A 13,968-nucleotide genomic window follows, 5' to 3' on the forward strand; every position below is an offset into this window, starting at 1 on the left:
CAGTTTTCTTTTTAAGCCGAGAGGTCTAGAAGCATGTCATTGTCTCCACCCAAAATGATGCTCAGACTTAAAGTCTAGCTCAGGATCAAGACAAGGCCTCTAACCTCTCAATTCCTCTTGGGGAAATAACTTCCTACGAAGGGCGCTGTCATAGATAAGATTGTAGAAGGAGGACTGTAAGTGGGGGGAAGGGACAACAGCAGATATTGAGAGAGGAAAAGACAAAATGTCACTTATTTTCCTTGTGTGTATGTGTGTGTGTGTGTGCGTGTGTGCATTCTGTGTGACAAAACTTTCTCTGGGGAGATACAACACACACATCTATTCACCCAAGATGAATAGATGCCCATGACAGACCAAAGTATAGACACCACCAAAGTCCAACATGGTGAACCAATAAGTTTACTGGAGTTACTTACAGAAGTATGGGTGAGGGGTTATTTACCAAAGCAGAAATGACTCGAAGACAGCTGCATCACCAAGGTCCACCCCGGCATGGGTGAGAGCTCACAGAAGCTGGGAAAAACTGGCGCCCATTGCACTGCCTGGCAGCTCAAAGGGTTGCAGAGTGTCCCGAGTTCTGCTTCTTCTGGGCACTAGTCTGGTCTCAGTCTTCTTCGCAGCCCAGCTTCCTTTTCTGAGAAGGAGTCTCAGCCTTTACTGCTTCCTGTATCAGGGAGGGTCCTAATGAATCCAGTTAGTTTCAGGGACACCCTGAATAGATTTGAGTTATTTACCTTTCTGCAGTACGGAATGTTTCAGTTTCAGAGAACATTGCTATATAACTCTGCATGTGTGTATGTGTGTGTGTGTGTGTGTGCGCGTGCGTGCGTGCGTGCTCAAAAGAGGATGCCAAGCATTGCTAAGCATCTTCAGAAGACAATGGTCTTGTGTGGTGTACCTTGACTATCGGTTTGGCACACACACACACAACTGCAGCATGAAAGCTGAAGTGGGACTATTTGGGGGAAGGAATTGGGGCCGGTGAGAAGGAGAAGGGCTGGGGGAGAACAGCAGAGCTGAGGGAGATATGAGCAGGATACACATATTGTGTGCATGTGTCTAAAATATCGTAACGGAATCCATTGTTTTGTACACTTAATTAGTTTCAGGCTCTGGAGAGCTAGCTCAGGGGTTAAGCGTAGTTGCTGCTTGCAGAGGACCTGAATTTGATTCCTAGCACCCACAAGGTGGCTCACAACCATCTGCAGCAGTTCCATGAAATCACACATGCATTTGGCCTCTGGCGGATGCTGCGCCTGTGTCGTAGCTCATGGAAAAACACACATATACTATGAGAATGCATTTAAAATTTTAATTTAAAAGTAAAAAATAAGATGGGTGGGGGTGGTCCACATCTTTAATCCCAGCACTCAGGAGGTAGAGGCAGGAGGATCTCTCTGAGTTTGAGGCCAGTCTGGTCTACAGAGTGAGTTCCAGGACAGCCAAGGCTACACAGAGAAACTCTGTTTCCAACCCAAAAGGTCAAAAAACGAAGGAGGATGTAGTTAATTAAAAAGCCTTAACCTGGTGTGATGACTCACACCCGCAAACTAGCACTTGGCAGGGTAGAAGCAGGAGGATCAGGGGTTCAAGGCCAGCATCGAGTACAGAGCAAACTGTACTTGGTGGGGCTACCTGAAACTGTAAAAGAAATGAAAAGGAAAATTTCTGCCAGGCGGCGGTGGTGCACGCCTTTAATCCCAGCACTCAGGAAGCAGAAGAAGGTAGATCTCTATGAGTTTGAGCTAGTTTCAGGAAAGACTCCAAAGCTACAGAGAAATCCTGTCTTTAAAAAAAAAAAAAGAAAGAAAGACAGAAAGGAAGGAAAAGAAAAAAATTCCTACCTAGTTTACATAATAGTGCAGATTTAATAACAACTTTTTCAAGAGTCTTTGCACAATCCAAAGTGCTGTACAGAGGTAAGGAAGAATTGGGCCTAGGGAACCCCTATTCTTTCCTATTTATCATCCAACACTGGGTACCCCCTCATTGGGCAGGGCTGTTTGCAGAGGTCCTAGTGGACCCTCACTCTTCCAGAAGTTCTCATCCAGTAGGGAGATGCACACAATAAATAACCAACTTAGCACATTACAGATTAGAGTAGAAAGAGCAATAAATGCCTTAAGGAAAAAAGACTACCTATACACCTGTAGGATGAGCGGAGGACTGGAGTACCGAGGGTGGAGACTGGTCTACAGAGCTAGTTCCAGGACAGGCTCCAAAGCCACAGAGAAACCCTGTCTCGAAAAAACCAAAAAAAAAAAAAAAAAAAAAAAAAAAAAAAAAAAAAGTGTGGGGGAGCGATGTCTGAGGCAAGGCCTGAAGCTCAGGAAGAAAGACAATAGAGTTCTAGGGGCAGAGGAGGCTGGCAGGCCAGAGGAACGTTGAGGGGGTGAGAGGTTGAAAAGGCCCTGTCATGGAGAACTTTTATGTAGAGTCTCCTGTTCCTGCTCTGACTGGTTCTGTCATATAAGCTACCTCATGCACCTTTACTTACAGGTGGAGGCCAACATTCATGCTTATCACTGACATCTTGCAAAGCAGTCACACAGAAACCGGAAACGCAAAAGATCAGTGGAAGCGGATGATGCCTGAGACTTGAGACTGGTTTTCCCCAGAGCCTAACTCAGAGTCTGGTATCTATCTGTTGGCACACCGTCAAAGCTCGTCGCGTAAATGAATGGAAAGACGATCTACCAGGCAAGGAGCAAACCTGGGGCTTTGAGAGAGGTGACCCTAAGGCGGTAGTATCTAATCCCCTTCCACGTGGTATGGCCGGGGTCTGACTGGAGGGCACTCCCTTTAGATGCCAAAGTTGTCAGCCTCCGAGGCATGCCCATGCTCAGCGCGCGCGCACACATCCCTCCTCCCCGGTTCACTGTGCCTGCCTTGCACCCGTGTCCACACTCGCTCAGCGTAAAGCACGTCTGTCCCCACGCACTCCACACAGTGCGGACACGCACACTCCCCTCGACCACTCTGTGTGTCACCTTCACACAGATTCTCAAGTCTCCGCACTTCCTCCTACCCCAGTCCCACCCCCCACACACACACTCTGAAGTTCTCCCGCCTCACACCCACGCCTGCGCACAGACCGGGGCAAGGGGAACGCATGCGCACCAGTGGCGGCTCGGAGAGGTCGCCCTGTAGGGCAAAGTCTCAGGTGGGTTTAGGGTTCCTGGTGCCTTGTTTTGAGACTGTGGGTAGGCGCGATCGTGTGGATTCGCTTGTTTGCTCCCGTGAACGTGACTAGGAAGTGAGGAAGGCAAGGAAGGGCGCGGGGTGCTGGGGGACCCGCAGAATCTCCTGCCACTGTGTGCGCCTCTGCGCCCCGGACTGGGGCGAATGCGCGGACCTGGGAACCGTCCTACTGCACAGTTTGGCTGCGCACTTTCTGTCCGTTATGATCTGGGGGAATTTGATCACTGGAAGCTGTGAATTTGGTGAAAAGAGAAGAGGGCCTTAACTTGCAAGTTGTAGCACTTGGGAAACTGAGGTCGGAGGATTGCAAGTTGAAGCCATTTCTGGGTGGCAGTGTGAGACCCTCCTTCAGAAGAAAGAAGAAACAACCGTGGTTGAATGCTCTATCTCTGCCATTTCCAGGTGGTTGACAGGCTTCAGTTTCTTGTCTGTGAACGTCTGGAACACCAGCACGTGTGAATTCTCAGCCATGCGGACTATGAACTGGATGTCTGACAGACAGTGGGAATAAACAAAACAAACCCTGTCTCTGCTTAGGGGCTGCTTGAAGGCAGCTGGGAAAGATAACCAACCAGAAATTTAGCCCACGGAAATTGTGATGGGATCGTAATGGTGATGAACTTTTGAAGTCTGGCTTTCATTCAGAGCTACCTGTGTTCGGGCCACAGGTGCATAGAAGCCAGCAGGCTCCCTAGCCTCCTCTTCGTCTGTCCTTTCTGTCACATGGGCCAAATTTGGCCGAGCCTTGGAACCTTTAATATGTTGGAAAACCACACTAATCAGGGTTGGATTATTTTTTTTTTAAAGTACATAGTGAATGCATCTTTCTCACGGCATCATTGTGAGGAATAACTACTGTGTGAGGTGTTACCCCACTGCCAGGCACACAGAAGGGCCCAGCATAGAGTGTTATTTGCTGGCGGTGTTGTCTAGATCCTCACATTAGGCAGATGAGAATCTGAATCCTGGCTCTGCCATCTCTAGCTGTGTGACCTAGGTTAAGTCCCTGAATCTCAATAGGCTAGGGGTTCTGCTGCAGGAACAGCCGCAATAATAGCACTTTTTCTGGGAAGGCTGCTGGGAATTGAATGAGTCATGTGGGCAAGGCTATGTTTCCCCTCCTGCCCCCTCCCACACACAGAAAGCTCTAGGAGATGGCGATTGATCGATTTACACTCAAGGGAAGCCTGTTTCCTCCTTCCTGAAGTGGGTGACCAGGCAGCAAAGCTAGCTGTTTTCTTGGGGCGACAGGAAAGCTTTGAAGTTTAGGATACAGTCCCAGATGGGGGCGCAAGAGTGGGACTCTGGGTTGGATGGGAAGTGGGGTGCGGTGAGGTATCCCTGGCACACCTCAGAGCCATGAGGACCGAGGAAGACTATGGGGCAGTGAGTGACATCTCCAGGGTGAGTGGAAAAGCTTCAGCGCCTCCAGAGCTCTGGGAGAAGCCTGGCCTGCAGGGTTCCTCACAGCCACATCCCAGCCTCTGGTACCGCCTGTCTGAGGATTTATACAACTCCAGGTGCTGAGGACAATGGTTGACAACGATGATGATGGTGATGATGGTGGTAGGCCTTACTTCCCCACAAAGAAAAACTGGGGTGGCGCACGCCTTTAATCCCGGCACTCAGGAGGCAGAGGCAGGGGGATCTCTGTGAGTTCGAGGCTGCCTGGTTTACAAAGCCAGTTCCAGGAGAAAAAAAACTAAATAAAGAAATAGAGAAACTCTCCTCTCCTGTCCCTGTGTTCTTTGATGGCCCAAGGCTTAGACCTCATGCCTCTGTCAGGTGTGGGTTTAAATGTTATTTCAGGCATCTTTTTTTTTTTTTTTGCCAACTCCCAGAGCTCCATGGGTTTTCTTTCATAGTCCCATGACCTTCTGTAACCTACCAGCTCTTCGTTGATTGGTTGATCATTTAATGTATTATAAACTCCCAGGGAGGCAGGCCTTGTGCTACTGAATTCTCTGGCTCTGAGCCTGGTGTATAGTAGGCACTCTATACACACTTATTTTAGGGGTGGGGAAATGATGCTGGGCTCAAACACAGCACCCCTTTGCCCATCAGCAGGTGCTTCACCACTGAACTACATCCCTAGGCCAACACATTCTTGGCTTATCAAAGGACTGAATAAGGTCTGTGGGGTTAAGTCAGTCTCTTCAGGTTCCAGGATGGGAGGAGGCAGCAGTAGGTTTTTCTCAGTACTTGTTCTGGCTTCTCTCCTGAAAATCTCTAGTACCTTGGTGGGTGTTTTTGTTTTGTTTGTTTTTTTTTTTTTTGAGAGAGGGTCTCCCTGTGTAAACCAGGCTGACCTGGACCCACAGAGACCCACCCTGCTTAAAAGCATGCACCACCAGGTAACTTTTGGCGGTTTTTGTAAAAGCTCTCTGGGTGGTTTTTGTAGGTGACCAAAGTTGAAAACAGGAAAGGTTGAATCGTGTTTAATGCACAAAGGCTCACTCTAATTTGAATAGAGTGAAAAATAAAGATGAAAGGGCTAGGGATGTGGCCCCTCCTAGATTCCGTAGCTGGCGCACACAGTGCTCTGGGTTTGTCGCCCAGAAGGAAAAGAAGAAAATGAAAGGTGGGGGGAGGAGACAAAGAAAACTGGTTTGATCCCACAGTTAAGCAGCTGTATCGACCTAATTCTTGCAGCGAATTCCGGCTGAGGGAAGTAGGGAATGGGTGCTCTGTGACTCAGTCAGCTCCTCCTGCCTTCCCACTGGCCTTCTGCAAGCCCATCCTTGCTGCTGCTGAGAATAGTGAGGCTGGGAAGGAACTGGAGTCCGAGGGAGGGAGGTGGGGCATTTGCTTCAATTATCCGGATAATTGTCCCCCGCCTCAGGCCATTGTTACTGGAATGAAACAATATTCCATTGGATACTGTCTTGGCCTTTTCATCAGGCTCCCCGTGGTGCCTTGCACACGCTGGGCACAGAGTAGGCACTCAATAAATTTTATTCTGATGACAGACCAGAGCTTTGAGGGTGGGAGGGGGTGCCTGGTTAGGATTTGGAGATGGGGGGTAGCAGTTAAGGTGAAGTGTAAAACCACCTTGGGATGGGGTGAAGGCTGGGGTTGGGACCGAGTTGCTGGCATCAAAATTCTGTTCCTATGTAGACAGACAGGCAGGCAGCTTTTCCTTCTCCTGAAATTCTGAACCAAACCCCTGACTCTTTTTTCAGAAGATACCCCCTCCCTTTCTCAGAAGGCTCAATTGAACTCCGGCACAAAGGGGAATTCAGGTTTCTCAAAGGCCCATCTACTCTGAATAAACACCAGGCAGGAGCAAAAGCACTTTCGGTACTGCCTCAGCCTAGGGTCTGCAACCTGTTACCTCTCTGGATCGGGCCAAGTCCTGATTTACATTAAAAGCCACATCACGGGGCCTTTCAGTGCCTATCACTCAGCCAGTGCAGGAATGTGGGGACTAGCTCCCAACTGCCCCCTTTCACCCCGACCCACTGCTTTCAAGGTGGGGAGGGGAGAGAGAAAGCATTCGCTAATTACACCCCAGCCTTTAATGAGATTCTTTTACTCCCTCGCTCTCTTTGCAGGTTACAGCCTTATCTGGGGACCCACGTTTTCCACTCTGGCTACACGTCCTGCGAACAATCGCCTCTCCAGAGCCTGAATGGAAAGCAAGCGCCCCATTTCTGCTGAATGGCCGTCTCAGTTCATCTGAGGCTGGAGGGCTTTTGATGGCCACAATACAAGTTACGCCCAAAGAGTGTCTCTTTGGTCAGATCGGCAACGCTTGGTTTCACGTTTGCAAGTTAAACGGGCAAAAACCCAGCCGAAACTCCCACGCCAGACGCCAAGGACATTTCCCTCCACCCTACTCAGAGCGAAACTAGGGAAAGGGTCTGGGCAGGGGGAGGAAAGGGGGATGCTGGCAGGGAGGAGGGGTGGGGGAGAATGGGGTCCTGCTTTTCAGCAGCAGTCTAGAAGTAGGTGGGGGATGCATTTTCTTTGGCATTTCTTTCTTGTATTTTTTATATATTTTTTTCTTTGTTGACAGCTTTACCCAAACAAAAACTAAAGCGAGAGCATTTTCTCCTTGTCTTCACCTAGGTAGCTGTTTTCCTACAGCCCCCGAAAATGTGACTCCTTCATAAAATCAAAATTTATGATTATTCAAATGTTGGGGACTGTGAAAAGAGAGGAAGAAAGAGAGAAAATTAATATTGCAGCTGTTCTTCTGATTAATGAGAGATAATTGCTCATGAGAAGTCACCCCTGTGGCATTTTGTTGTCTCCTGGATCTTTGTTCTTTTCCACTATTATTGAGGACTTTCTTGAAGACTAAGCGGTTCTTTTCAATTTTTGGGTATTCAGAAAGGGTTGCCTGGTTACAGAGAATGGGGAAATCTCGGGCTATATCGGGTAAGATGTGCCACAGACAGCAATATCACAATGCCACTTGGAGAAAAGGATGGATACAAGTTAACGATGCGCTTTCAATAAAACATTCATAGACTTGTTCACGCTTTGATAATGACCTCATTAAAGGGAGCTGGGGGCACGTAAGTTCTGTCTCCTGTTTGTGTTCGGCTAACAAAACCCAGCTTTGAGATCATTCATCGCTTTGGAAACTAATATGAAATCAATGTAAGAGGAGCAAATAAATCCGAGGCAGCCCAGCCGACTTCCCCGGCTGTCCGGCTTTGCTCGAGGCCTCAGTTTGTAGCTATAGAGGCAAACGCTAAACTAGAGAGGGCAGGGGGGGGGGGAAAGACTGAGGATGTGAAGGGGGGGGAGCCCTTGCCCTGGGGGATACAGAGGACGTGCAAGGTGGGGGTTTTGCCTGAAAAATAAAAAAGACGGGTTAAGCACATCAACAGTTGAGAACTCTGGGGCCTGTTGAAAAAGCCATGCCACTTTACCCGTGGAAAGGAAATTTGGAAGAAAGAAAAGTGAAAAGGGGAATGTGAGGTTCAGGTCAGATTCCATCATAGGCCAGAGGGGGAAGAACTATAAAACCATTTGAAACCTAGAATCCAAGCGTTCAAGTCTCAAGGCTGAACTGGAAGGAACCCAACCAAGAGCCCAGCGGCAAGAAGGTACCCTTGCTCTTTTTACAGCTGCTTTGATTTTTTTTTTTCCTTCTCTAAACTGAGGGCAGGATGAGGGTGCTCAGTCTGGGAATGGGGAAAAAGCAATGCTGTTACCTTTGCATTTGTGATACTGCTTTGCACTCAAGCAAGACAAAGCCAGCCAGCCTCTGCCAGCCTCAGCAAAAGAGAAGGAAGCAAAGGGTTTCCCTCCTCCCCTTAAAAGAACTAATTTTCTCCTTGAATTATGAAAGTAATGGCTAAGGTAACAGCCTGTACTCTGTACCCAGACTGCTTAATACCGAATAAATCCTTCCACGTGGCTCCCTGAGTCCTGGCAATTAGAGCTCATTATAGGCTCATAAGAGCCCTCATTTGGGGGCTTACTTAATGGACAATGAAATTTTATCAGACAGAATCACTGAGAAATAAAATTGTGCGCTGGGGCAAGCACTGTGGGCATGCTGCCCGTGACTAGCCTGCTTGGGAGAAGGCCCCGATGGCATCCTCCTTTGCTCTGAGCAGTTTACAACGCCACTCCAAGGACAATGACTGCAACTCTGCCCAGGTTATAGAGGGTGGGATTGCGGGTGCCTGGGGCATAGGTGGAGCTGACTTCTAGAAGAAAATGGGAGAGGGGGAGACAGAGACCTGGGAGAAAAAGAAAGAGCAAAGTTTATGGGGGGGGGGGTATAGCTCCCAAATACTTGCTCTTCGTGAACCTAAGCAATTAGCAAAAGACTGATGAACAAATTCCTCAGACCACAGAGGAACTCCTAGACTCAGCCTAACCTGAAGCTTCTGTTCTCCTGCACCCCCTTCCCTGGACACCTCACCTCTCTCAAAAATCCCTTGACAGTAGAAGCTGAATGCATCCATAGTCCATCCGACATAAACCAAATAAGATGTAAGCCTCCTGCTTGACTGAGCCCCTAAAATGAATGGGTCTGCACACATGCACCATTTCTAGAACATGAGCAGAGAAATTCTTGGAAGCACACCAGTAGCCCCTGAGAATACTGCCCTGTAAGCACCAGCCACAGAGGACTATATATAACCTACCTGCCAGAAGAGGAAAGAGAAAAGGACTGTTTTCTCAAAGCACCAACCAGTTGACCCCATTGAACAACCTAAGCCTTTAAAAATACTCTTGGGCAGGAGAAATGGCTCAGTTAAGGGCACTTGTTGCTCTTGCAGAGGACCTGGGTACTGTTTCCAGTATGCACACCCATCCACAATTCCAATTCCAGGGGATCTGGTGCCTTCTGGCCTCTGAGGGCACCAGGCACAAATGTGGCACACATACATACATGCAGACGAAACACTCATATATATATGTATATAAAACATTATATATTATATGTAAACATTAATATATAATAAATATTAAAATATTTAATAAATATATTGTATATTATATAATAAAATATATACTAAATATTAAAAAATAAAAAATACCCTGCCATCAAGCCTCTTAATTGTTGAGTTCCAAATACTTTTCTTAAGGTTAGAAGGATTGCAATGCCTGCTGGGCAGGCAATGCCTGCCTTGGATCTTCTCCAGTCAAAGGAGGGAGTGGGCTGGTTAGAGCTGGTCTTGACTGGGTGGGCTGGATGAAAATGAGCATCCTTGAAGGCAGTATAGACAAACCTTGTGATGGAAAAGTAGTTACAAGTGAGCAGCCCCACGCTCTGCCTCAAGACTCCTTAATTGTTGTCACAAGATGTTGGATTAGCACATTTCTGGAATAGCTGTCTATTTACACTCCGGAGACCCACCGTCCACTAACCACTTTCTAATTGAATTCTAATCACATTCAAATAGCTCAATAACCAGCCTCAGCTGCAATTCATAAAACTTTAATTGCCATCCATAAATCCTGGGCTCCCTAGAGCGGGCATCCCTACAACCCAATTATACTCCTCCAGCAGGCAAGAGAGAGGTGGTCACCAAGAAGGGAAAGAGGAAGAGGAAGCAATAGGACTCAGAGTGTCCCCTGTCCTTGGGCACCTCTCAGGTTGAGAGAATCCAGTCTTCAAGTGTCTTGTCATTGTTGTGAACTTACACATGAAGTTAGCCATTTTAGCAAAGGACAGCAAAGAAGCTGCTGGCATCTTTGCCGCCTCGACTTCCCCCCAAATCAAGAGCCTCGGTGGTGGCAGCCACCTTCGCTCACAAGGTGCACAAGTCTTCCTGAGCCACACAAGGAAGTTCTGGTACCAATCCACTCCTCACAGTGGCAGGATTCCTCTATTGGCTGTATCCCCTTCTTCCACTTTAGGATTTGAGGGCCCAAAGAGTATCCGTATTGAGAGAGGTAGGGTGGTATCAGCAAGGGATCACTTAGACCAAGGCCTCCTCCAGTTCCTACCCCAGTCTCTAGGAAGACTGTTTTTGGTCCTCTCCAAATTTTTTGCAGTGGAGTTTGTAGGTTGAGCTTGTAAACTATGTAACTGCTTGGATGAGAAAAGGGAGACTCCTCGTCGTCGTCCCCCCCCTCCCCCCGCCGCCGGCACAGAAGGCTGAATTGCTAATTTAAAAGATGCCCAAGGAAGGGCCCTTGATCTGAGTGGCCTCAAGAGAACCCCAAATACAAAGGTATTTGGAACCTGACGTAGCACGAATCCGGAACGCCCGGTTTCTTAATCGGGAAGTTACCCACCAGATTCGTCCAGTGCGAATGACCTTGGCCAAGTCTAAAAGCTGGGGAGCAAGGACAGGTATGAATGTGGTGGGGATTAGACGGGCCCGACCTTTACTACGCGATCACATACCCTGCTCCAGAACAGAAGTCTTATGCTCTGCTGTGCAGGCAGGGTTGACATGGAGGAGCTTGGCTGCGTGGGGTACCTCAGTTTAAATGGTCTGGAAGTTCCCACCCGGTGCGTTCTGCGTTGGGCCGCGGTGAAGAGTTGGACAGAGGCCCAGGCAAGGGAGAGGGTAGGACTGAGTATAGACCGCTTGAGAAGAGGGGAGAGAGGGTCGATCCCCCAGCAAAATTAGCAAACCCTACACTTTGTGAAGTCTCCCCCTCCCCTGCGTTCTTCCCTGCCCGTCTCCCCCTCCCCGCTTCTGTTGTGACTCGGGCAGCCTATCCCGAGGGTGGGGAGCTGCGGTGAAGCCTGAGCTGAACGGTACTCCGCAGCATCACGTGCCAGGGTGGGGGCTATAAAATCCTGAAGCCGGGGCGCCGGGCGGGGGACGTGAGGACCAACCTTCTCCAGGGACCCCTTTGTTCGAGTCCCAGACGCCGACACCTCCGCGTCCCCAAGGGCTTGACCGCCCGCGTCCTAGTTCTCTAGACAGAGCTCAGATCTCGAAAGGCGAGTGGACGCCGCAGCCCGCGGAACAAGCCATCCATCCCCCGTCGTCATGTCGCGCTCCTTCTATGTGGACTCGCTCATCATCAAGGACTCCTCGCGGCCCGCACCCTCGCTGCCGGAATCGCACCCAGGGCCGGATTTCTTCATTCCGCTAAGCATGCCGTCCCCGTTGGTGATGTCTATGTCGGGGGCCGGCTGCCCGTCCCGCAAAAGCGGCGCTTTCTGCGTGTGCCCGCTTTGCGTCACCTCGCACCTGCATTCCTCTCGCCCGCCCGCAGGAGCCGGTGGCGGTGCAACGGGGACCGTAGGCGCTGCGGTGGCGGGCGCCGGGGCGGCTGGGGGCACCGGCGCCCTACCTCTGCTCAAGAGCCAGTTCTCTTCCGGCCCTGGGGACCCACAGTTTTGCCCACGGGTGAGCCACACACACCATCACCACCACCCGCCCCAGCATCATCATCACCATCATCAGCCCCAGCAGCCGGGCTCAGCGGCGGCGGCGGCGGCTGCTGCTGCTGCGGCAGCGGCGGCCGCAGCGGCCCTGGGACACCCTCAACACCACGCACCTGTCTGCGCCGCCACCACCTACAACGTGTCGGACCCGCGGAGGTTCCACTGCCTCACCATGGGTAGGGCGGGGTACCTGGGTACCTGCGCGCCTCCGGGGAACAAACTTTGCGCCGCCAAGGGAGGAGATGGGGTGGGAAGTGGCGGGAGGTGGAACTTTGTAGAACTGTTGAGTTCATCCCTAGAAATTCCACGGGTTAACTTGTCAACCTCTTGGTGAGGCCTTATGCAGTTCGTTCTACAGGTGCACAAGTGTCGTGTGCTTTCTGGGTTTTTGAGACCTGGATCATGACTTGAGGGAAACCCGAGGTTGACTGACTGAGGTTTGGGGTGGGTGTGTTTGACCTTCAGTATTGCATCTTATCACCTGGGCTGGTTCAAGGGTTTCTATGCTTTTGGCTGAGGCTGCTAGCACTTTCTACTTTGCTAGGCCGGCGGAAGGCTGCAGAGGAGCCCAAGCCCCAGCGCTCCTTAGTTGTTTAGCTTAGAATCCAGCGCACATTGAAGGCCTGAATTCTCAGGGACGTTTCTCTCCCTCCAAGACAGGCTGTAGAATGCGAAACTGGGACGAGCATGGGTGTGTTGGGTTAAAACTGCCCTATCCAATGGTTGGCAAGTAGGGTAGGGAATACCTTTTCTGCACTTCACCTCTACTCTCTTTTGGGTCCGTAGGAGGCTCCGACACCAGCCAGGTACCCAATGGCAAAAGGATGAGGACAGCATTTACCAGCACGCAGCTCCTGGAGCTGGAGCGAGAATTCTCTTCCAACATGTACCTGTCCCGACTCCGAAGAATCGAGATCGCAACGTACCTGAACCTCTCAGAGAAGCAGGTGAAAATCTGGTTTCAGAACCGTCGCGTGAAGCACAAGAAAGAAGGGAAAGGCGCTTCGAGGAACAATCACGCAAGCTGCAAGTGCGTGGGCAGCCAGGCGCACTATGCTCGCTCAGAGGACGAGGACTCCTTGTCCCCAGCCTCGGCTAACGAAGACAAGGAGATTTCTCCCTTGTAAAGGAGGATGCCCCTTCTCAGGCTACCTGCTCCCGGCAGCCCCTGCTGCGTCACAGCACAGGGACCAAAGTTCTAGTTCATTGCCTTCATCCCACCTGGAGAAGGAACTCGGGAAAGTCCAGAGAGTTCAAAACTGAGCCCGACTTTGAAGCTACTTCTTGACTCTTTATTTGGGACTCCACTCAGAGTTGTACATCTTTTTTTTTAATGTAAATAATCTAGAATTCGAGTCAGTCTCATATAACAGGAAAACAGGGTTGATTTAAGTTTAACACTGTATGGAGGGAGTGGGTTGAAACCGCATGTCATTTGCCACCCTTGTCTTTGCAGAACTTGATCAGACGGGGGTTTCTTTATTTTTTTTTGTTGTTGTTGTTCTGTTTTAAAAATGAAACCATTGAAGTTGCCATTAATATAGAATTAAACTCCTTAGGTCTTGTTTTCTGAAATTTTTCATTGAGGGGAAAGTTTTAAATTCAAGTCTCCGGAAGTCCCTTTGTATGTGAATAGTTTTATATAAAATTTATATTTATATTTATTTAAATAAATGAAACAAAATAAATAATTTGTGGTACCTGCTGTCATCCCCCTAACACACACAGCAACCCTACAGACAGACAGTCGTGTGGAGGGTAAGGACTGCAGTCCAGCCGATGGAACTTGGAACTTTAGGTTTTATGCAGAACAGAAACTTCTTATTGAAAGGACAGCGCAGTCCTCATTTGGCACTGCCTGGCTAGGTGGTGCACCTTTCATCAAAGCTGGCGGCAGCACAGCTGGCTGGACAAGGAACTGTCAGAGGGTCACTTTTTAT

At 49.5% G+C, this 13,968-nt stretch overlaps 1 protein-coding gene across 1 annotated transcript; it reads left to right on the forward strand.

The window, feature by feature from the left end:
- Positions 1–11,627: 11,627 nt before the first annotated feature.
- Positions 11,628–13,155, forward strand: Gsx2 (GS homeobox 2). The gene is made up of 2 exons (XM_050150011.1): positions 11,628–12,204; positions 12,815–13,155. The coding sequence occupies exons 1-2, from the start codon at positions 11,628–11,630 to the stop codon at positions 13,153–13,155; spliced, it is 918 nt and encodes a 305-aa protein (XP_050005968.1).
- Positions 13,156–13,968: the final 813 nt, after the last annotated feature.

The sequence above is a fragment of the Alexandromys fortis genome, unplaced genomic scaffold, assembly GCF_014885135.2.
Source record: "Alexandromys fortis isolate MF-2015 unplaced genomic scaffold, M_Fortis_MF-2015_v1.1 scaffold_0, whole genome shotgun sequence".
Classification (NCBI taxonomy): domain Eukaryota; kingdom Metazoa; phylum Chordata; class Mammalia; order Rodentia; family Cricetidae; genus Alexandromys; species Alexandromys fortis.

Excerpts from the sequence above, each read along its gene's own strand:
- Gsx2 (XM_050150011.1), top strand. The coding sequence starts at position 11,628 with ATGTCGCGCTCCTTCTATGTGGACTCGCTCATCATCAAGGACTCCTCG. Across the intron at positions 12,205-12,814 it reads GTTCCACTGCCTCACCATGG|GAGGCTCCGACACCAGCCAG; the intron begins GTAGGGCGGGGT and ends TTGGGTCCGTAG.